The sequence below is a fragment of the Pipistrellus kuhlii genome, unplaced genomic scaffold, assembly GCF_014108245.1.
Source record: "Pipistrellus kuhlii isolate mPipKuh1 unplaced genomic scaffold, mPipKuh1.p scaffold_m20_p_147, whole genome shotgun sequence".
NCBI classification, from domain to species: Eukaryota; Metazoa; Chordata; class Mammalia; order Chiroptera; family Vespertilionidae; genus Pipistrellus; species Pipistrellus kuhlii.
This window is the reverse complement of record NW_023425457.1, coordinates 34,977-57,972: the sequence shown is the minus strand read 5'-3', so window position 1 is coordinate 57,972 and position 22,996 is coordinate 34,977. Positions and strand designations below refer to the sequence as shown.

General features: G+C 58.6%; 1 protein-coding gene across 8 annotated transcripts in view; it reads right to left on the bottom strand.

Moving 5' to 3' along the window:
* The window catches only part of MYH14 (myosin heavy chain 14), a 91,804-nt gene that overhangs the window by 34,844 nt on the left and 33,964 nt on the right, over window positions 1–22,996 (bottom strand). For 5 of the 8 annotated variants that reach the window (XM_045581646.1, XM_045581644.1, XM_045581645.1 and 2 more), the window contains 13 exons: window positions 17,866–17,961; window positions 17,013–17,131; window positions 14,952–15,104; window positions 13,013–13,186; window positions 12,314–12,487; window positions 10,978–11,092; window positions 10,103–10,228; window positions 7,891–8,078; window positions 6,294–6,415; window positions 2,302–2,371; window positions 2,030–2,190; window positions 1,050–1,158; window positions 403–534 (listed from right to left, as the gene is read on the bottom strand). In XM_045581646.1, the coding sequence (XP_045437602.1) occupies window positions 403–534; window positions 1,050–1,158; window positions 2,030–2,190; window positions 2,302–2,371; window positions 6,294–6,415; window positions 7,891–8,078; window positions 10,103–10,228; window positions 10,978–11,092; window positions 12,314–12,487; window positions 13,013–13,186; window positions 14,952–15,104; window positions 17,013–17,131; window positions 17,866–17,961 (1,739 nt within the window). The remainder of the gene's footprint in view (window positions 1–402; window positions 535–1,049; window positions 1,159–2,029; window positions 2,191–2,301; window positions 2,372–6,293; window positions 6,416–7,890; window positions 8,079–10,102; window positions 10,229–10,977; window positions 11,093–12,313; window positions 12,488–13,012; window positions 13,187–14,951; window positions 15,105–17,012; window positions 17,132–17,865; window positions 17,962–22,996) is intronic. The other 3 variants (XM_036437648.2, XM_036437647.2, XM_045581649.1) reach the window with 1 other exon arrangement.

The following is a 22,996-nucleotide window of genomic DNA, read 5'->3' as shown; positions in this document are numbered from 1 at the left end:
AAACGCCCCAGAGGTTTGCTTCAGCGTTATTTTAAGATCCCCAAAATACTGGAGAGGAGAAGTCCATCCATCGCCTGCCTACCAGAACCCTGCTACATGGCTGGTCCCTGGCCCTGCCCGGCCCCGCCCCGCCCTGGAGCCCCGCCCCCTGAGCATCTTAGCTCGGCAGGAACCCTGGCTACACCCCAGGATCCTGCACAGCACGGCTCAAGCCACACCAGTTTCTCGACCTCTATTGGGCCCCAATACACCTTGGCTCTGACCCGTCCTATCCCTTCGCCCCACAGCCCCGCCCCCGCCCGTCCCACTCAGCCACAAGCTCCGCCCCCTTGGGAACTTGGCTCCACCCACAACCACGCCCCTCCGACAAAGCCCCGCCCACGCAGAGCCCCGCCCCCTCACCTGCGCCAGCCGGCTCTGGAGCTCGCCCACCTCGCGGGCGCTCTGCTGCTGGAGCTCCTGCACCTTCTGCAGCTCCTGCGCCCGCGCCTGCAGCACCTCGTCCTGCCGGGTCACCTGCAGCAGCGGCTTCACCTGCGGGGAGGTCAAGGGGGCGCAGTGGCTGGGAGCCAAGGCCCCGGAGCCAAGAGCTCACGCTCCGAAGAGGGCCGGACTCCTGGCTGCAAGGCCAGCTCCTCCCGGCAGCGGCAGCCAGCGGGGGATCTATACAGCGGGGTTCCGGGTCCGGGAGCAGGGCGGGCAGCCCCCTCCGTGTTTCCCTTTGGCTCAGTGAACCCTTTCACACAAGGAAACTCGGTAACGCGTTTCTCAGAGTCCTCAGCCCCGGGGCCCTTACACGGTGCGATTAGGCGACAGGTGCACGTGCCACCATCACCGAAACGACGTTTCACAACCCGCCCTCCCCTTGCCCAGGGAACACGCTCTGACCATCTGTCCTCTCGCCTTCCACTCGGTTCTTAGCTGTCCTGGGCTCTTCTGTGCTCGAGTCTTTTCTAGTCTATTTTTTGTTTGTTTGTTTGTTTCTCCACAGCATTTATCACAGTCCCGTCTCCTGGCCGCTCAGGCCCCCTCCCCAGGCGGCCCCTCACCTTGGTGAAGAGCCGCCACCACTGCCAGTGCCGCAGCTTGAGGTAGGCCGCGCAGTTCCGCTGCATCACCCGCAGCGCGCTCTGCTGCTGCTGCCGCTTCTGGAAGGCCCTGCGCGGGGGGACGGATGGATGGATGGATGGATGGACGGACGGACGGATGCATGGAAGGCGGGCTTGGCCCTGCCAGGCCCCAAGAAACCCCTTCCACTCACCAACCATGACTAAATGCCTACTGTGTGCAAGCACCATTCTGTCATTGGCAAATCTTGTTGTGCACAGTCCATCAGTCCTCCTGGCCCCGCCCCCTCCCCAATGCAGGCCTCACCCTCACCCAGCCTCCTCCCCAGCCTCCCGGCCTCCAGCCCATCCCAATGCGCCTCCAGAGGGTCTTTCCACACCTCCTCCCTTTCTCACAGCCCTCTGACTCCCAGCACCCTAAGCAGGGTCCCCGCCCCTCAGCCTGGGTTTGGGGCCCAGTATTTGCTGATCCCTCCTCTGGGCCCGTTCTGAAGGGAAGGAGACGCTCCTGCAGATGCCCTACTCGGTCCTGAGCCTGGAGCATCTTTCCCACCCCCTGGGCCTACCGGTCATCCAGCCTGACGGGCCCCCTGGTGGTCAGGACCTCCCCCTGCACTCGTAGGACCCCATCAAAGCACAGCCATGCGCTCTGGGCCTGCGCTGTCTGCCCTCCAGGCTGCAGACCATCGGGCGACCACCTTGACCTAGTTTCCCGGGGGCTCTCAGTGTTAGCACCCAGCACCAGCTCGTCACCGATGGCAGTCGCCTCTTCTCAGTGTCTCAGCATCGCTCAGCACCGGCCTGGCCCTCAGGGGCCTCGGGGGCCGCAGGACCCGGTGGCCCCCTCCCTCTGTCTGTCACCCCCTCTCCCCTCTCCGAGGCCTTGACGCCTGGGCCGTCTGGTCAACCCCTCCCCACCAGCCTGAGCCAATGGGACCGCGGAAGACGGCGTGGCGCCCCACCTGCGAGCCAGGTATCCTCGGGCGGCCGCCTGGAAGGACACGATGATGTCCGTGACCTTCAGGTCCCGCTCCTCCTCCAGCTGGGCCAGGACCCCCGCCCGGAAGAAAATCTTACTCTGTCCCACGCGGTAGAGGTTGGGGTCCAGTTCCAGGGCTTGGATCTGTGAGGGGTGGGGGTGATACGGAGAAGATGCAATGACAGGGGAGGTCCTGGCCCCACCCCCCACCCCCCAGACTGTGTGCACACCCCCCTCCCATCTTCCCTCACTCACCATCTTCTCACAGGCCTGCTTCCCATCCATGAAGCCCTTGGGGATGGCGTTGGGCGTCAGGATCTCATACCTGCAGGGACGGCAAGGGGGGGGGGGGGTTGTTACAGCAACTGTCACCATGGAGGGCCTTGGGCTCAGAGTGACAAATAGCAAAAACCAACGACAGCAAGAACAGAAAGAAAAATGGACGTTCGATCTCAGCCACACCCTGAGCCGGGCGTTGATGCCGCTGCTGCTGCTGCTGCCGCCGCCGGCAGCAACAGTAAAAGCCCCCAGTCCATGGACAGCTGCCCCATGGGGACCGGGAGCATTTATCACATCGCCATGTAGTTCACTGAGACGCAAACAGCGGCGGGTCTCAGAGCGGGAACATGAGAATCACAAAAAGCAGCGGCTGGTGCTTTCAAAACGCGTTTATTTTGACTTCAGAGAGGACGGGAGAGGGAGAAAGAGATAGACACATCCGTGATGAGAGAGAACCATTGATTGACTGCCTCCTGCACCCCCCACTGGGGATCGAGCCTGGAACCCGGGCAAGTGGCCCGGCTGGGAATGGAACAGCGATCTACTGGTCAATGCTCAACCGCTGAGCCACACCGGCCGGGCACAGATGATGTTTTTAAACTTTTTATGTGTCGGGCCCTGGGCTATGTGATTTACAGCCATTTCTTCCAAATTTCTGAGTGGAACTCTGAATTTTAAAAACACATTTTATAAACAGATAAGCACAGCATTTCCTATAAAATAATGTATATTATATATACCACTAGAGGCCCGATGCACAAAGGTTGGTGCAATGGGCCTTCCTTCCCCTGACCGCCAGCACCACCTTCCTGCCTCGCCCCCAGCCGCCTGCATGTGCAAATCAACCCAACGGCTTTGTTGGTGAATTTGCATATTCACTCCTGATTGGCTGGTGGGGGTTGCAAAGGTACGGTCAATTTGCATCTTTCTCTTTTATTAGTGTAGATATGTATACAAGTATGTACACATTCATATGTCATATATAATGTACATTATTTTGCTCTGGCCAGTGTGGTTCAGTTGATTGAGTGCCATCCTGTGCACTGAGAAGTCGCTGGTTCGATTCCTAGTTAGGGCACATGCCTGGTTTGTGGGCTTGATTCCTGATAGGAGGAGTGCAGGAGGCAGCCCATCGATGTTTCTCTCTCACTCTATTTCTCTCTCTTTAAAATCAATTTTAAAAACACACACACACACACACACACACACACACATATATATATATTTAATATATTTTATTGATTTTTTTACAGAGAGGAAGGGAGAGGGATAGAGAGTTAGAAACATTGGTGAGAGAGAATCATCGATCAGCTGCCTCTTGCACACCCCCTACTGAGGATGTGGCCGCAACCAAGGTACATGCCCTTGACCGGAATCGAACCCGGGACGTTTCAGTCCGCAGTCCGATGCTCTATCCACTGAGCAAAACTGGTTTTGGCAGCATATATATATATTTTTAAAAAGAATCCTTTAAAAATAACTATATACATTATTTTATGGAGGTGATTGAGAAACGTGTATGTGTGTGCCTAGGCATTTGCCCTGGTGGGAACCAAACCCACAACCTTTTGGTGTACGGGACGAAGCTTCAACCAGCTGAGCCAACTGAACTCGATTTTTAACTGCGTTTAACTTCCTTTTTTTGTTTTGTTATAATAGACATTTATTTAAAGTAATATATTGGAAACCCAGATGGTTCTAAATTGTACGTTTCAGGTTTAACCAACATAATTAAAATTTTGACGACAGATGCACCCACAGATTTCGACTGCATGACTACTTCTTTGCTCATTCTCCTCTTTCCTTCGCTTCCGGAATAATCTCTTTCAGGTCCGGCACGAGGCGATGTGCCCTCCTGGTGTCCTGTCCACTGCTCTTAGGCAGATCTGCCGCCTGTGGGCGGGCCCAGTGCTCGCTTCATACAAAATACCCTGTCGTGCTGAGACCGGTGTGGCTCAGTGGATAGAGTGTTGGTCTGCAGACTGAAGGGTCCCAGGTTCGATTCCGGTCAAGGGCATGTTCATTGGTTGTGGGCATATCCCCGCTGTGGGGTGTGCAGGAGGCAGCTGGTCGATGATTCTCTCTCATCGATGTTTCTAGCTCTCTATCTCTCTCCCTTCCTCTCTGTGAAAAATCAATAAAATATATATATATATAAAAATACCCTGTCGTCACTCAGGCTCTCAGGAAGCCTGCTTATGGCTTCTTTACATCCTCAGACCCGTGTGCTGTCTCTCTCATTGACCTCGGTGTATGGGATCCCGGCCCTCCAGCCACCGGCTTGATGCTGGCTCGCCATTTTGACCCAAGACTGACTGTATTTAATTTTCACTAACTGAAATTTAATTCTTTTTTTATTGTCTAAAGTTTTACATATGTCTTCTTTTACCCTAATCGACCCCTCCCTCCCCAGCCATCCCCACCCAGGGCAAGCCCCCACCGCCCCAGTGTCTGTGTCCATTGGTTATGCTAATATGCATGCATACAAGTCCTTTGGTCGCTCTCTAACCTCCCCTGAAATTTTAATTTAAAAACTAAAGCAGCCCGACAGGCGTGGCTCAGTGGTTGAGCATCATCCTATGAGCCAGGAGGTCACAGTTGCATTCCCGGTCAGGGCCAGGCCCGGTTGTGGGCTCGATCCCCAGGTGGGACATGCAGGAGGCAGCTGACCAATGATTCTTTTCATTATTGATGTTTCTATCTCTCTCCTCTCCCTTCTTCTCTGAAATCAATAAAAATATATTTAAAAAAATAAATAATAGCCCTAGCTGGTTTGGCTCAGCAGACAGAGCATCAGCTGGCAGATTGAAGGGTCATGGGCATGTACCTCGGCTGCAGGATCTTCCCTGGCCCAGGTCCTGGTCAGGGCGTGTGCAGGAGGCAACCAATCAATGTGTTTCTCTCACACTGATATTTCTCTCTGTCTTTCCCTCTCTCTAAAAGATCAATGGAAAAATATCCTCGGGTGAGGATTAACAAAACAAACAAAGAAAAAGAAAGAAATGCCAACGACAACACATTGGTTGCCATGCGACGTTCTATGCCCTTTCCCTCCGGGAGCACACTGAGTGGGCACTGCTTGCCCATACCACAGAGAAGACTGATGCCCAGCAAACCTGAGGAACTCCCCTGGGGTCCAGACTCAGAAGTAGCAGTGTGCTCAGTGGATAGAGCATTTGGCGGTGGACTGAAGGATCCTGGATTCCATTCTGATCAAGGGTTGTGGGCTCGATCCCCAGTAGGGGGCGTGCAGGAGGCAGCAGATCAATGATTCTCATTATTGATGTTTCTTCATCTCTATCTCCCTCTCCCTTCCTCTCTGAAATCAATATACACTGAGTGGCCAGATTATGATGATCTTTGAACGCATAATAATCTGGCCACTCAGTGTCTATCCTATATAATAAAAGGCTAATTTGCAAATTGTCCCCTCGACCAGGAGTTCAACCAGCAGGCAGGCCGGCCAACCGCCCATGTCCCTTCCCCCTGGCCAGGCTGGCTGGACCCCACTCATGCATGAATTCATGCACCGGGCCTCTAATACACACACACACACACACACACACACACACTGAGTGGCCAGATTATTATGCATTCAGAGATCATAATAATCTGGCCATTTGGTGTGTATCTGAAGAAGAAGAAGAAGAAAAAGGAGGAGGAGGAGGAGGAGGAGGAGGAGGAGGAGGAGGAGGAAGAAGAGGAGGAGGAGGGGAGGAGGAAAAGGAGGAGGGGGAGAAGGAGGAGGAGGAGAAGGAGGGGGAGGAGGAGGGGGAGGAGAAAAAGGGGGAGGAGGAGGAGAGAAAAGAGGGGGAGGAAGGAGGAGGAGGAGGAGGAGGAGGAGGAGGAGCAGCAGCAGCAGCAGCAGCAGCAGCAGCAGCGGGGGGGGGCGGCGGCGGCAGGTTTTGGATGCAGGGATGGTGGCTTCCAGACTCTTCCCCTCCTCCTCCCACCCCTGCCCCGCTCACCGCTGCCGGAACTCCTGGAAGAGGATGCGGTTGGGGAAGCCCTGGCGGCAGATGCGGATGCCCTCCAGGACGCCGTTACAGCGCAGCTGGTCCAGCACCAGCCGGGGCTCCAGCTTCCCGGCCTGCGGAGCACAAGGCGGACACGGGGTCAGCAGGGGCCTCTCTAGGACAGAGTAAGCCCCAAGCACCTAACGTCGTGGCCCCGTTTTCCCTTTGCTAGGGGCCTGCTGTTTGATTTTCCCAAGGACAACAACAAAAATGTTCAGTGACCCCGGGAGGCCAGAGACGAACTCCCCAAACCTGCATGTCACCCCCAATGGCCATCTTTCCATCCCTTGTACCTCCCATGCTCTGACCTACCACTGGACCTTTGCACACGCTGGTCTCTGCTCAGAATACCACTCATCCTTCAAAACTCACTTGTCACCTCCTCCAGGGAGCCTTCCCGGAATTCACCGAGCGGAACAAGCCTTACGCGGTGCTGACCACCCTCACAAATGCAACCAGACGCTCCCTGTGGGTGGCTAGTTGCACAGCTGTGTTCTGCATGAGGCTGCGAGAACAGGGGTTGACTGTGCTTCTCTCCGGTGTATCCTTAGTACCTGGCACTTGATAGGTGCTTGTAGAGCTTGTGGAAGGTACATGGACATTCTTTAAATTAGGGGTGTCGAACTCAATCAGAGAAGGGCCAAAATCTAAAATCCAGCCTGAATCGTGGGCCGAATGGTTTACTGAACAGTCATAAACTGTCATTGTGATGGAAACGCAGCGGAGTGCAGTGATGACAGCGCGGTGCGGGCCACATTGCAAGGCCTGGCGGGACGGATTTGGCCCGCGGGCCTTGTGTTTGACACATGTGCTTTAAATTGTCAGCTGAGCCCGAGGCACTGGCAGAGTACCTTTGTCCAGGTGTCAGCAGAGGCAGGTCTAGATATGTAAATCCAGTAATGCTAGAGCCTTGTTAAGAATGCAAATAAGCCGAAGCCGGTTTGCTCAGTGGTAGAGCGTCGGTCTGCGGACTGAAAGGTCCCGGGTTCGATTCCGGTCAAGGGCATGTACCTTGGTGCGGGCACATCCCCGGTAGGGGGTGTGCAAGAGGCAACTGGTCGATGTTTCTCTCTCATCGACGTTTCTAGCTCTCTATCCCTCTCCTTTCCTCTCTGTTAAAAATCAATAAAAATATTTTTTTAAAAATGCAAATAAGCTCCTTTGACCCTATAAATAAACCTGCTGCGTGGCCTGGGGGGTCGCCCTTTGCGGTCTCTCCATCCGAGAGGTGGCGCCCACCTAGCGCCCAGCTTGATGAATCCATTTCTGCCTCCATGTTTCTTGTCTTTTTCTCTCTCTGATTTCTCAATCCCCAGCTCCTCCACTCAGGAACTTGTCGTTCTCCGTGATGGCCCCGGAAAACGGAGAAACAGCCCCCCGCGGAGCTCGATAAAATGTGAGCCCCGTGAACCAATGAATTCTCCGAACAGGGCACTCATTCTGGGAGGGGAGCAAGGCCCTCAGGCCACTCCGCTGGGCAGAGGTGAGCCTGGGGCCGGTGTGGCTCCAGCCGCTGGGCCCCCCTCCCCGCCCGGCCCCGGCCGCTCACCCGCTTCTCGTGGTTGGGGACGATGCAGCGGACGAAGCTGGGGTTGGTGTTGCTGAGGGTGGCCATGAGGCGGCTCAGGGACTCCTTGTAGAGCTGTCCCACCGTCCGGAACATGCCACGGCGGGGGCGGCCGCCCGGGGGGCCGTCCCCCAGGCTGCTCACCTGCTCCAGCCCCACGATGCCCTCCACTGTGTGCAGAGGAAACCGGATGTAGCGTGAGAAGGGGGCCCGGGGTCAGTTTGGGGGCACGGGGCTGCCCCCAAAGGTGAAGGGTCTTACTATGCGTAGGGCTTGGCACTTTACCTAGGAAACACCTCGCACAGCCTGGTGAGGCAGGCAGTCCCAGCCCCGTCGGACTGGCGGGCACACTGAGGCTCAGAAAAAGGCCACACAGCTCAGAAACTGCGGGTCCAAGATTTAAACCCAGGCAGCGGGAGTCCTCTCTGACCCTGACCTCTGACCCCTCTCTAACCCTGACCTCTGACCCCTCTCCTCCTCAAGGAATAAGCTCTCCGTTTGCCTTATGGGCTGACATGACAAGGACAGCAAATGCTCACGTGGCACGTATTCTCTGCCGGGCACTGTTCAAAAGCACTTTACCTCCTCTGGCTTATTCACAGGACGGTGAGAGTTGCACCCATTTTACAGATGAGGAAACCAAGTCACAGAGAAGGGAAAGGGTAATCACAGCACCGCTGCATTTTTAGGAACACCAAACATCACATTAAAGATGGAATAGAGCCCTGGCTGGTTTGGCCCAATGGATAGAGCATCAACCTGTGGACTGAAGGGCCCCGGGTTCGATTCCAGTCAAGGGCACATGCTTGCGTTGGGGGCTTGATCCCCAGCAGGGGGCGTGCAGGAGGCAGCCGATCAATGATTCTCTCTCATCGTTGATGTTTCTATCTCTCTCTCCCTCTTCTTTCCTCTCTGAAATCAATAAAAATATATATTTTTTAAAAAATGGAATAGAGTGCTGGTGGGTGTGGCAGTCGTTTTAGCGTTGTCCTAGGCACCGAGAGGTTGCTGGTTCGATTGCAAGCTTGATCTCCAGTGGGGATATGTGGGCGGCAGTTAACCATTGTTTCTCTCTTTCTCTCTCTTCCTTCCTCTCTCTCTCTCTCAAAAAAAAAAAAAAAAAAAAAAAAAAAAGAAGGCAATAAAACATTTGTGAAAAATGGGATAGAGTCTGGCTTTTCTGTGCAATGTGTGAAATAAGGCAAGCTGCCTTCACATTAAGCATTTTTTTTTAAAGGCCTGATTTCATGGTAACTGTTTCTCTGTTGTCACTTGATGGTGTCCCTTCAGCAAGTGAGAAGCACCCACTCAGCTTTGGTGACCGAATCACGCCCGGCCCTCAGGACCCTGCAGCTGGGCCTGAGCCTGCTGTCCCGCTGTCCCCGGAGGAGGGTCACAGGGGCCAACCAGACCATCTGCCTCGGGCGGGACCCGGTGTGTGGCGAGGGCTCAGACGTAGCGTTTTTCCACCCAGGTCTCAACGCTCCTCCCACCGCCACGCTTACAGATATCATAAAAATGATAACGGTCACTTATTAAGCTCTTACAGCACAGCTAAGAGCCGAGGCTCTGGGACTCCCTATCCTGGGTTCAAAGCCCAGCTCTGCCACGTACTGGCTGTGTGATCTCAGGCTAGTGACTTAACCTCTCTGTGCTTGATGTCCTCATCTGTGTAAAGGGGCGGGTCACAGTACCAACACCTGCCTCCGTGGGCCACTCAGAGGACTCTGTGTGTTACTCGTCGTAGAAGGGCTTTGCACAAAGCGAGGCACGTAGTAAGTGCTCACTTAACGCCAGCTGACGGTAGCAATCTGGTTAGAGCCGTGGTCGGCAAGCTGCGGCTCGAGAGCCACAGGCGGCTCTTTGGCCCCTTGAGTGTGGCTCTTCCACAAAACACCACGGCCTGGGCGAGTCTATTTTGAAGAAGTGGCGTTAGAAGAAGTTTATGTTTAAAAAATGTGGCTCTCCAGAGAAATTTCAGTCATTGTACTGTTGCTATCTGGCTCTGTTGACTAATGAGTTTGCCGACCGCTGGGTGAGAGGCAGGCACTGAGTCTGGCCGTCGCCCGCCGAGGGAGCTGACAAGGAGGAAGAGGAAGCACGAGAGACCTCCTTGAGGGGAGAAAAGGGGACGGATGCTCAACACCAGGTTCCCGGCCCCACAGGCCCGCCCTCCCCGGCCGGCACATCTCACCCATCGGAGCGGAGCAGCACCCACCCCCGGGCGGAGGGACGGCAGAGCCGTGCCTCCCTGGCGATCCTGGAGGCAGCAGAGGCGGGAAGGAGCCGGGGAAAGAGAATTGCTGGAAGCCCCCCTGCTCTGGGGGAGGAGACGGATGGGGGGAGGGGACACACGGCGGAGGGGGCAGATGGCGGGGAGAGGGCAGATGGCAGAGAGACGGGGATGCCAAGGGAGCGGTACGAGAGGGGAAGACGGAGAGAAGGTGGCACAGAGAAAAAGAGAGGAGAGGATTATTAGTCAACAGCACGAGGCGGAGCAGGAGGGGAAACTGAGTCCTGACCACAGACTTTTACGGCCAGGGTGTCCACCCGCGGAGGGCGTCAGCGAGGCTCTCTGAGGAACTCGGGCGGGGAGAGAAGGCCTCTCTCCCCGGAGGTTCCTTCTGTGTCTGTTTTGTTAGTGTCAGCCCATGTGGCGGGGCTGAGGCAGAGGCAGTTATGGGCGATCAGGCCTGATCACCACCACCCCTTCCCCACTGCTCTCCCCCTTCAGACCTGATCACCCCCAACTGCCCTCCGCTGCTGGCCTGATCGCCCCTAACAGCCTGCCTCAGCCCCACCACATGGCTTTGGCCGGAAGTACATCCAGGTCTCCTGGAAGGTCTCCCGGTCTAATTAGCGTGTCACCCTTTTATTAGCATAGATAGGATGCTGGCTTGAGACATCAACCAAGCTCTCATTGAGAACACCACGCTGAGACCGTCCCGTCCGGCCTGCCTGTGTGGGTTCTGCGCCTGAGCAGACGACTCAGCCCCGGAAGCACGGTGCCCACGCTGTGGGCGGGGAGGGGGGACGCCCAGAAGCTCGGGGCGGGAAGGGGGTCCTCACCGTCTTTCCAGATCTCCGCTGTCAGCCGGTCTGTGCTCTGGTGCAGCAGGGCCGCCACGTTGTCGTTCAGAGGGTCCATGTTTTTCATCAGCCACTCGTTGGCCTTGTAGTCCACCTGCGTGGGGTCGGGCAAGGGAGGGGGTGAACTTGCAGGTTGGGGGGCTCCCCTGAGTTTTCCAGGACCCCCCCCCCCCCTGAAGTTCTGAGGCTCCGACTCTGGGGCTCGCCACCAGAGAGCATTGGTGCCACCTAGTGTCCATATCTTGAACTGCACCTTATTCATTCCACTCCAGACAACATGGGCTTCCATGCTTGGTAAACTTACTGCCAAACACAGGACACACGGGGTCCTGCCTCCCAGCCACTGCGCATGCTGTTCCCTCTGCCTGCCCTTCCCGCACTTCACCTGTCACACACCATTTAGCCCAGTGGTCGGCAAACTCATTCGTCCACAGAGCCACATATCAACAGGACAGCGCTTGGAATTTCTTTGGAGAGCCACATTTTTTAAACTTAAACTTCTTCTAACGCCACTTCTTCAACATAGACTCGCCCAGGCCGTGGTATTTTGTGGAAGAGCCACACCCAAGGGGCCAAAGAGCCGCCAGTGGCTCGCGAGCCGCAGTTTGCCGACCACCGATTTAGACCACAGGCCACATCGGGCCTGCCACCTCTTTTTGTAAATGACGTTTTACTGGAATGCAGCCTTCGTTTATGTATTCACTTATGAATCACCCGTGGCTTCCTTCACACTACGGTGGCCTAATCGAGGGTCTGTGAGTGTGTCTGGCAGAGAGTGTCTGGCCCACGAAGCTGAAAGTATTTACAGGAGACGTTCACTGGCTCTCAGTTTTGAAATCACCCCTGGGGTGCCCCCTCTGGGCTGGGACTGTGACACTGCCCTTCGCTGCCCCAACCAAAGCACCTGCCACCTTACATTCCAATAGTTCGCCTCTGTCTTCCTTCCAGATAAGGAACTCAGTGAGGACAGAAACCGTGACTCACTTGGGTCCCCAGCTTTGCTCAGTGCAGGGCTGAGTGCACAAAGACACATGTTTGCTGATTGAGTAACTAAAAATGCACGTGATTCTCCTCGTGGCGAACTCCTACCCATCCCTCAAAACCCACTGTAAAAAATCCCCTCCTCGAGGAAGCCGTTGTTGACTTCATCAGACAGAGTCCTCACTCCTTCCGGGGCTTTCCTGGCCCCTGCCCTGGCTGTGTGCGGTCCCCGTGGACCTCCGGGGGCCCCTGCCTTCCGTCTGCACCCTCCCCCATCTGTAGCCACGTGGTTTCTCCTCCCCCCCACGTGCCCGAGGCCGGCCCGACCCCCTACCTTGCCGGCGTAGTGCAGGACGCTGAAGTCGGCCTGGTCCCGCAGGTGCCGCGGCCGCTGGAACTTGGGGTGGCCGCCCTGCTCCTGCGCCACCTTCTCCACGAAGGACTTGTCCGTGGCCTTGGGGAACCAGCACTCCTCGTCCAGCAGGGCCAGCAGTCCGGGCGGGTTGGCCTGGCCACGGGCAGGAGGGAGAGGCGGTCAGGCCCCCAGAGACGGGCGGGTGGGCGGCGGCCAGTTGTTAGTTCTCATCGCGGACACGGTGGGCGGAACACGAGGCCCACAGGGACAGGGACAGGGACAGGGACAGGGACAGGGACAGGGACAGGCACAGGGACAGGGACAGGGACAGGGACAGGCACAGGCACAGGGACAGGCACAGGGACAGGGACAGGCACAGGCACAGGGACAGGGACAGGCACAGGGACAGGCACAGGCACAGGGACAGGGACAGGCACAGGGACAGGGACAGGGACAGGGACAGGCACAGGGACAGGGACAGGCACAGGGACAGGGACAGGCACAGGGACAGGGACAGGGACAGCCACGGACGGGCCCGGGGCTGGAGCCGGCGCTGCGGCCGCACGTCCCGGCGTCACGCAGACCCGGGCTGCCCCCCTGTGAGGACGGGGAGGCCGAGGCGGGCGGGCGGGCCTGGACCCCGGCCCCGGGACGGCGGGCGGAGCGGGGCGGGCTCACCGGCCGCTCGATGAGGTCGATGCAGGGCTGCAGGTCGAGGCCGAAGTCCAGGAAGGTCCAGGGGATGCCCTCGCGCTGGTACTCCTCCTGCTCCAGCACGAACATGGTGTGGTTGAACAGCTGCTGCAGCTTCTCGTTGGTGTAGTTGATGCACAGCTGCTCGAAGGAGTTCAGCTGCGGGGAGGAGGGGAGCGTGAGAAGGAGCGGGGGCCAGAGCGAGGGGGACGGGGGCCCGGAGGGAGGGGGAGGGGGACCCAGAGGGAGGGGGACGGGGGCCCAGAGGGAGGGGGATGGGGACCCAGAGGGAGGGGGACGGGGACCCAGAGGGCGGGGGGCGGGGACACAGAGGGAGGGGGATGGGGACCCAGAGGGAGGGGGAGGGGGGCCCAGAGGGAGGGGGACGGGGGCCCAGAGGGAGGGGACGGGGACCCAGAGGGAGGGGGACGGGGGCCCAGAGGGAGGGGGAGGGGGACCCAGAGGGAGGGGTAGGGGGAAAAGGATCCAGAGGGAGGGGACGGGGGCCCAGAGGGAGGGGACGGGAGCCCAGAGGGACGGGGAAGCGGACCCAGAGGGAGGGGACGGGAGCCCAGAGGGAGGGGACAGGGGCCCAGAGGGAGGGGGACGGGACCCCAGAGGAAGGGGAGCGCAGGATCCAGAGGGAGGGACGGGGGCCAGGGGGAAGGGACGGGGGCCCAGAGGGAGGGGACGGGAGCCCAGAGGGAGGGGACGGGGCCCAGAGGGAGGGGAGGCGGACCCAGAGGGAGGGGACGGGAGCCCAGAGGGAGGGGACGGGAGCCCAGAGGGACGGGGAAGCGGACCCAGAGGGAGGGGACGGGAGCCCAGAGGGAGGGGACAGGGGCCCAGAGGGAGGGGGAGGGGGACCCAGAGGGAGGGGGACGGGAGCCCAGAGGGAGGGGACGGGGGCCCAGGGGGAGGGGAGGGGGGCCAGAGGAGGGGAGGGGACGGGAGGGCCCAGAGGGAGGGGACAGAGGGCCCAGAGGGGGGGAAGGGACCCCAGAGGGATAGGGAAAGGAGCCCAGAGGGAGGGGACGGGGCCCAGAGGGAGGGGACGGGGGCCCAGAGGGAGGGGACGGGGGCCCAGAGGGAGGGGGAGGGGGGCCCAGAGGGAGGGGACGGGGGCCCAGAGGGAGGGGACGGGGGCCCAGAGGGAGGGGACGGGGCCCAGAGGGAGGGAGGCGGGGATCCAGAGGGAGGGTAGGGGAAAGGATCCAGAGGGAGGGGACGGGGGGCCCAGAGGGAGGGGACGGGGCCCAGAGGGAGGGGAGGCGGACCCAGAGGGAGGGGACGGCGGACCAGAGGGGAGGGGACGGGAGCCCAGAGGGAGGGGGAGGGGGACCCAGAGGGAAGGGGAGGAGGATCCAGAGGGAGGGGTAGGGGGAAAAGGATCCAGAGGGAGGGGACGGGGGCCCAGAGGGAGGGGACGGGGGCCCAGAGGGAGGGGACGGGAGCCCAGAGGGAGGGGACGGGGCCCAGAGGGACGGGGAGGCGGACCCAGAGGGAGGGGAGGCGGACCCAGAGGGAGGGCCGGGGACCCAGAGGGAGGGGGATGGGGACCCAGAGGGAGGGGGAGGGGGCCAGAGGGGGGGGGAAGGGACCCAGAGGGAGGGGGATGGGACCAGAGGGGAGGGCGGGGACCCCAGAGGGAGGGGGAGGGGGCTCAGAGGGAGGGGGAGGGGAGCCCAGAGGGGAGGGAGGGGACGGGGGCCCAGAGGGAGGGGACGGGGGCCCAGAGGGAGGGGACGGGAGCCCAGAGGGAGGGGACGGGGGCCCAGAGGGAGGGGACGGGGGCCCAGAGGGAGGGGACGGGAGCCCAGAGGGAGGGCCGGGGACCCAGAGGGAGGGGAGGCGGACCCAGAGGGAGGGGAGGCGGACCCAGAGGGAGGGGAGGCGGCCTCAGGCTGCGCTGCGCACGGCGGACCTGGAAGATCTCGAAGCCGGCGATGTCCAGGATGCCCAGGAAGGAGGCGCCCTGGCGGGGGCTGCGGTCCAGCGCCCGGTTGAGGCGCAGGACCAGCCAGCGGAAGAGGCGCTCGTAGGTGGCCTTGGCCAGGGCCTCCAGCGCGAAGTCAGCCTGCAGGGGGACAGGGCGCCAGTGAGGCCCGGCCTGCACACCGGGGCCCCACTCCCCGGTTCACGATCGAGGTCAGGAACCACGGCCGACCGTCACCGGAGCCCTGCTCGGGGCTCATCCGTCCCTCAGCCCTCCCCGGACTCCCTGAACCAGCTGGACCGCGTAACAGGCAAGACGGTGGGCTCCGGCCCTGCCAACCTGGGTGTGAACCCCAGCTCTGCCATCAGGCGCTGTGTTACCTCGGGCATGTGGATAAACCTCTCTGTGCCTCAATCTCCTCCTGCTCAGTGTGAGCTGCAGTCTCTGTCCCGTCTCCCCCTCTGTCTTCATCCTAGCACCTCGGGTGCCCAGCCTGGGGCAGGCAGAGGCCTCTGCCCAAGAGCTGGACCCGCAAACCTCAGCTCACGCTCACTGACTGCCCTCCTCTCCCACCACTGCGAGCCCCTCTCAGCCTCAGTGTCACTGGCTCGGATTATGGCAGCAGCCTCGCCATGACCGGCTGCTTCCGCCGTGGCCCCTGCCCTCATTCTCCACATGGGAGAGAAGGAGAGCCTGCCCGGCCGGCGTGGCTCAGTGGTTGAATGTCGACCCCTGAACCAGGAGGTCACGGTTCGATTCCCCATCAGGCACAGGCCCGGGTGGCAGGCTCCATCCCCAGGCGGGGGCCTGCAGGAGGCAGCCGAGCAATGATTCTCTCGCATCATTGATGTTTCAGTCTCTCTCTCCTCTCCCTTTCTCTCTGAAACCAATAAAAATATTTTTTTTATAAGAAGATGAGGAGCCCTAGCCAGGTTGGCTCAGTGAATAGAGCGTCGGCCTGCGGACTGAAAGGTCCCAGGTTCGATTCCGGTCAAGGGCATGTACCTGAGTTGCGGGCACATCCCCAGTAGGAGGTGTGCAAGAGGCAGCTGATCAATGATTCTCTTTCACTGATGTTTCTAACTCTCTATCCCTCTCCTTTCCTCTCTGTAAAAAAAAATCAATAAGATATATATTTTAAATAAATAAATAAATAAATAAATAAAAATCAATGGGAAAATATCCTCTAATAAAGACTAACAAAAAAAAAAATGAGGAAAGGAGATTTTTACAAAAAACAAACTGAGTCAGCTTGCTCCCTGGCTTACACCCTCGCTGGCCTCCCTGCTGCACCTTTAATAAAAGTCACCTCCTTACCGTGGCCTCTAAGACCCTGTATGATCTGTCCCCTCCCAACCTCTCTGCCTGCAGCTTCAACCACCCTCTTCCCCACTCTCCAGCCTCACCGACCTCCTTCACGTCCCCCACTCGCCAGCTGGTTCCCGCCCCAGGGCCTTTGCACAGCTCTTCCCTCTGCCTGAAACCGACCCGGTCTCAACGTGAGCATCACCGCCCGGGGAGGACCTTCCTGACCGCCTGGCCCTCTCCTTCGTCCCTGGCTGGAAGCATCCTGCGTATCTTTCATTGTCTGTGTTCCTACCGCTGCCTCCGTCCCCACACCCAGACCAGGGCCGTAACTGGGCGAACACCCCATAACTGGGCAAAAGTTGGTTGAGTGAGCGAGGAAAAAAGGCATAAGCCACTGAGACCCAGGACCTTGGCTGGAGTTCTCCCCACTCGCACGCCCCCCCCCAGCACCGCCCCCCAGCACCGCCCCACCAGCACAGCCGCCCCCCAGCACCGCCCCCCCAGCACCGCCCCCCCAGCACCGCCCCCCCAGCACCGCCCCCCCAGCACCGCCCCCCCCAGCACCGCCCCCCCCAGCACCGCCCCCCCAGCACCGCCCCCCCCAGCACCGCCCCCCCAGCACCGCCCCCCCCAGCACCGCCCCCCCTAGCACCGCCCCCGGCACCGCCCCCCCAGCACCGCCCCCCCCAGCACCGCCCCCCCAGCACCGTCCCCCCAGCACGGCCCCCTTAGCACCCCCACCTGCTCCTTGGTCTGCGCCTTCTGCACGTAGTCCCGGCCAACTTTGATGCGGGGGGTGAGCAGGGCGCGGGAGAAGTCCGTCACCCCGATTCCCAGCAGGCGGCAGAGCTTCTGGGCGGCTGAGGACGGACAGGCACCCGGACCTTCAGCACCGGAAGGGGTACCCCCCCCCCCCCGCCCTCCCTCCCGCTGTGGGGAACAGAAGCCCCGCCTTTCCCACTGCGGGCGTCTCAGGTCCTAAAAGGGAGCACCCTTTGCCCCAGCCGGCATGGCTCAGTGGGTAGAGCATCGGCCTGTGGACAGAAGGGTGCCGGGTTCCATTCCGGTCAAGGGCACAGGCCCTGTTCTGGGCTCGATCCCCACTCGGGGGCGTGCAGGAGGCAGCCGATGGATGATTCTCATCATTGATGTCTCTCTCTCTCTCCCTGAAATCAATAAAAAATGTGTTAAAAACAATAATAAAGCGGAGCTATTTCCAGTTGGATAGAAAATAGAACATCAACTATAATTCTGCTTTTGAAAGGCAAAATAATATATATCAGGCCCGGAGGCCAGCAGGAGACAGGCCCAATGCTAAAGGCAGGTGTCTGGGGAGGGGCTGGGATGCCCAGGACCCTGCTCCTCCCCTGCCACCCCCGTGCCCTCTTCCCTCCCCCAGCCCCCGTGGGCACGCTGGTGCTGGTCAAACTCTGAGCAGGGACCGCACCTTCCATGACCAGGAAGGCGGTGGCAAAGGCTGTTCTGGAAAAGACTCAGCTGGGCAGGACCTGAGGGCACCGGGCTGGGCAGGGGGGTGCTCTGTGGGCGGGACGGGGATGCGGCCACGCCGGTGGGCAGCGGGCGGGGGCGTCACCTGTGTTGTCGGGCATGGAGGCCTGGTCGGTGTTGCGTTCTCGCTTCAGGACGATGTTGCCGAACTGGAGCACGGCTGAGACCATCCGCAGCATGGCTGGGGGCAGAGAGAGGGGTCACCACGGCCCAGACCCTGAGGTGGCCTCAGCTACACCCCTCAGACACGGAGCTCCAAAACCCTGTCAGCCCGGCCGGGCGGAGCGTGGCTCAGCGGCTGAGCGTCCACCCAGGAACCAAGAGGTCACCGGTTCGATTCCCGTCCAGGGCACAGGCGGGTTGAGGACTGGATCCCCAGTAGAAGGTCTGCAGGAGGCAGCCAATCAATCATCAGTATTTCTCTCTCTATCCCTCTCCCTTCCTCTTTCTCTAAAAATCAATAAAAACATATTAAAAAAAAAAAAACACAAAAAACTACTGAAACCAGTTTTGCTCAGTGGATAGAGCATTTTGCTCAGTGGATAGAGTGTCAGCCTGCAGACTGAAGGGTCCTGGGTTCGATTCCAGTCAAGAGCATGTACCTTGGTTGTAGGCTCCTCCCCAGTGGGGGGTGTGCAGGAGGCAGCTGATCGATGTTTCTAACTCTCTATCCCTCTCCCTTCATCTCTGTAAAAAAATCAATAAAATATATTTTTAAAAATAAAATAAAATAAAAAACCCTACGTCAGATCACATCACCACCTTCAGCTGCTTCCTGCACACCCCCTACTGGGGATGTGCCCGCAACCAAGGTACATGCCCTTGACCGGAATTGAACCTGGGACCCCTCAGTCCGCAGGCCCACGCTCTATCCACTGAGCCACACTGGTTAGGGCCCACCTTGAGCTTAAAATCCACCTATGACACCAGGCAGGCCTGAAAGCACACAGATGGACAGATGCATTTGTGTCCAAGGTCCGCTGTATCGCCATTCGGTGCCTGGACCGTTGTCCGTTTCATAAAGCAATGCGTGTAAGATTGTAAAGGACTCAGAGAGGTGAATGAGCAAAGGTTTTTAAAGTATCGAGCAGAAGCTGCGAGGTGAGGATGGTGTGGGGGTCACACTCCGTGTAAGAAAGGCAGGAAATAGCAAGCACAGCTGATTCTCGTCGTTTGCAGTGACGTCCTATGGAGTCACTGAGAACACGGAAAGAGGGGGAAGTACCAGGTTCGGGTCCCGGGACCCGTCACATGTTCATCAACCAGGCAACACATCACCTTGTTTTACGTGTGTTTCTGTTTCAAGACACCTTAGTGCCCAGCGGGCGTGGCTCAGTGGGGGAGCGTCCACCTATGAACCAGGAGGTCACGGTTCGATTCCCGGTCAAGGGCACATATCCGGGTTGTGAGCTCCATCCCCAGTAGAGGGCGTACAGGAGGCAGCCAATCAGTGATTCTCTCTCATCATGGATGTTTCTATCTCTCTCTCCTTCTCCCTTCCTCTCTGAAATCAATAAAAACATATTTAAGATAAAAAAATAAAGAAAAGAATTGCCCACATCCCAGGTAACTCCTAACTGTCCCCCTGGGCAGTCACATCTGTGAGGCGATGGTCTGCAGTGACCTGACGAGAATCCCTCCTGTTTCACGTGTCAACACATAAGCATTTGGTTTGAACGCACAGTGCATTTTCCAAGGAAAAGGGGAGGGCACTGTATAATCGGAGGAAAGACTGTTGCTGCCTACAGACGTGTCCACACATGAGCGGGAAGACCAAGGGACGAGGGTGTTTATTTTCTCGGTCATTTAATAGCAGTGCAATGTAATCACCTCCAAGGAACAGGGTTTGGGAAAAGGCCTCATAGTTGCTCTAACCCAGTGGTCAGCAAACTCATTAATCAACAGAGCCAAGTAGCAACAGCACGACAGCTGAAATTTCCTTTGAGCGCCAAATTTGTAAAACTTAAACCATATAGGTAGTTTATGAACTAAATTAGGGTCCTCCTAAGCTGGCCTTTGCTAAAAACTCAAGGGGCCAAAGAGCCGCATGTGGCTCTCGAGCCTCAGTTTGCCGACCACTGATCTAAACAATGAAAACCATGCTCTGGCCCAGCGGCTCGGTTGGTTGGAGCATCATCCCATATTATATGGGGTCCTCAAACTTTTTAAAGTGGGGGCCAGATCACGGTCCCTCAGAGAGCTGGAGGGCCGGACTATATGAACTACTCATTCCTACTGTAACACCTCGGCTGCGCTCACTGCCCAAAAAACCTGGCGGGCCGGATCAGACTCCTCTGCGGGCCGCATGTGGCCCGCGGGCCGTAGTTTGAAGACGCCTGCAAAGGTTGCCGGTTCAATCCCCAGTCAGGGGGGGTACGGGAGGCAACTAATCAATGTTTCTCTCTCACATCAATGTTTTTCTCTCTCTCCAGAAATCAGGTGAGGATTTAAAAAAATCTTATATCATAAAATTGCTATGACATACACTCAACACGAGGGGGCAGACGCTCAACGCAGGAGCTGCCTCCAGCCTGCATGCCCCAGGCCAGCCTAGGCTGGTGCCAGTGATTGCCTGGCCAGTCACCCCACAGAACGGCCCTGGATCGCTGGCCAGGCCTGGGGACCCTCACTGTGCACGAATTTTGTGCACTGAGCCTCTAGTACTTTTACAAACAACGAAAACGTACACAGCCACTAAAAAGGACTGAAGTTCACCTACCACATGTGTCAAACACAAGGCCCGCGGGCCAAATCCGTCCCGCCAGGCCTTGCAATGTGGCCCGCACCGCACTGTCATCACTGCACTCCGCTGCGTTTCCATCACAATGACAGTTTATGACTGTTCAGTAAACCATTCGGCCCGCGATTTAGGCTGCATTTTAGATTTTGGCCCCTTCTCTGATTGAGTTCGACACCCCTAGTACACGGACTAAAACACAACGATGGCCAAAACGTATCGTTTGGTGGGAAAAGTGGGGAGCAAAGCCCCCGAGCCCTGGGCGGCGAGCTGACCCCTGGGACCCCACGTGGGGCTGACGTGCCAGATGGTTTTCGCCTGCTGGTCGGGCATCTCGGGCGTCTTGGGAGGAAGGTCAGGGGGCGGGCCCACCTGGGGCGATGCCGTGCGGGACCTTTTAACTCAGCAGAGAAACATCTCAACATTTGACTCACCAGGTCCGCTGAGCCCCAGCCCTGGGGCTACAGAAGGCCTGTCGTGGTGGAGAAAATATGTGCATCTCTTCTAAGTCACCTAAACTGTTACTGTTTCTAGAAGGAGAAGCCGGAAGCTTTGTGGTGCAACATTCAGGTGGGGTGCGGGGGAGGGGTGGGGTCAGGAGACTTGGTTTTCCTGGGACGACCTTTGGCCTCGTTCACCTGTCACTGCCTGCCATTCCCTGTGGGTTATGTGAGGTGACATGTGTCAGGGGGTCAGGCGGGACCTGAGGGGCCAGGCAGGAGGCCCAGGCCCCACCATCTGAGTCTGTTTGCGGGCTGCCCAGGGAGGAGATCGGAGACGGGTGGGGAGGCGAGGGTTGTGCATCCAGGGGAGGCGGGGACCTGTGTCCATGTGCCCCGACTGTTTGCAGCCCGGGAGGCGGCCACGCTGGCTCTTGGTCTGCAGCCCTCCCACCGACAGCGGCTCCCGGGGCCTCCGGCAGCGCCAGGGACCAGAGGAGGAGGAGGCCTGCCTGGCCCTGCCCTGCCCTGGAATGAGCATCTTTCTCCCGGCCTCGGTGATAAAACCACAGGCCACCCAAACCACACGACCTCAGGCTGCGGCCGAAACATGGCGGAGGTCAACCTCTGTATCAGCGGTTCTCAACCTTCCTAAATGCCGCAGCCTTTAATACAGCTCCTCATGCTGTGGTGACCCCCAGCCATGCAATTAGTTTCGTTGCCCCTTCATAACTGTCCTTTTGCCACTGCCATGAATCGTAATGCAAATATCTGTGTTTTCCGACGGTCTTAGGCGACCCCGCTAGTGATGCTCAACCTGTGGGTCGCCCAAGACCGGTGGTTGGCAAACTGCGGCTCTCTGGCCCCTTGAGAGTGGCTCTTGCACAAAATACCACGGGCCTGGGCGAGTCTATGTTGACGAAGTGGTGTTGGAAGAAGTTGGAAGTTTAAAAAACGTGGCTCTCCAAAGAAATGTCAATCGTTGTGCTGTTGATATTTGGCTCTGTGGACGAATGAGTTTGCCGACCACTGGCCTAAGGCCATCGGAAAACACAGACATTTACATTACAATTCATAACAGCAGCAAAATGACAGCTGTGAAGTAGCCACGAGACCAGTGTCATGGCCGGGGGTCACCACCACACGAGGAGCTGTATGAGAGGCTGAGAGCCGCTGCTCTAGGTTCCTGTTAGGGGAGGAACCAGGCCTTCCCCACAAGAGGTGTGCGGACACCCTAAGCCAGGCGTCTTCAAACTACGGCCCGCGGGCCACATGCGGCCCGCAGAGGAGTCTGATCCGGCCCGCCAGGTTTTTTGGGCAGTGAGCGCAGCCGAGGTGTTACAGTAGGAATTAGTAGTTCATATAGTCCGGCCCTCCAGCTCTCTGAGGGACCGTGATCTGGCCCCCACTTTAAAAAGTTTGAGGACCCCTGCTAGTAAGCCCAGGGCCCCTCAGAACGCGGCCGCGATTGGGTGTTGGGTGCAGGCGCCATCGCTTCCTTTAAGACGAGGCAGCAGGGGGCCCCTAATCTGGTGGGACGGGGCGGGTGCCCTGACACCAGGCGGAAGTGGCACACGCAGGTGTCGCGCGGGGAGAGGGCCGTGTGAACACAGAGGCGGATCAGGTGACGCTCCTGCAGGCCCAGCACCTGGGCAGCTGGCCAGGAAACCACCAGCAGCGAGGAGAGGGGCAGGGACAGATCCTCCCGGGACCAGCCGACCCCGTCCACGCCTGGCCTCTGGGCCCCCACAACGGGCACAATCCCTTCCTGCCGTGTGAGGGGCTCGGGGCTCGGTGCGGGGTCCTCCCTTAGGGCGGCCCCCGTGAGCGAAGATTGCCCTGTCGCAGGACGAGGGTCAGGACATAACTGTCTGGTGACAAATTCAGGGGCAAATTAGCGTCACACAATTGTGATGATCTGAGTATTCCATATTCAGAACAACACTATTTCCCCTGCTCCCTCGCCTCAGCCCCCTCCCGACCTCCAGTCCATCCTCCACGTGGCCCAGAGCTGCCCCTGGCCTGCTCGGAGCTCTCCC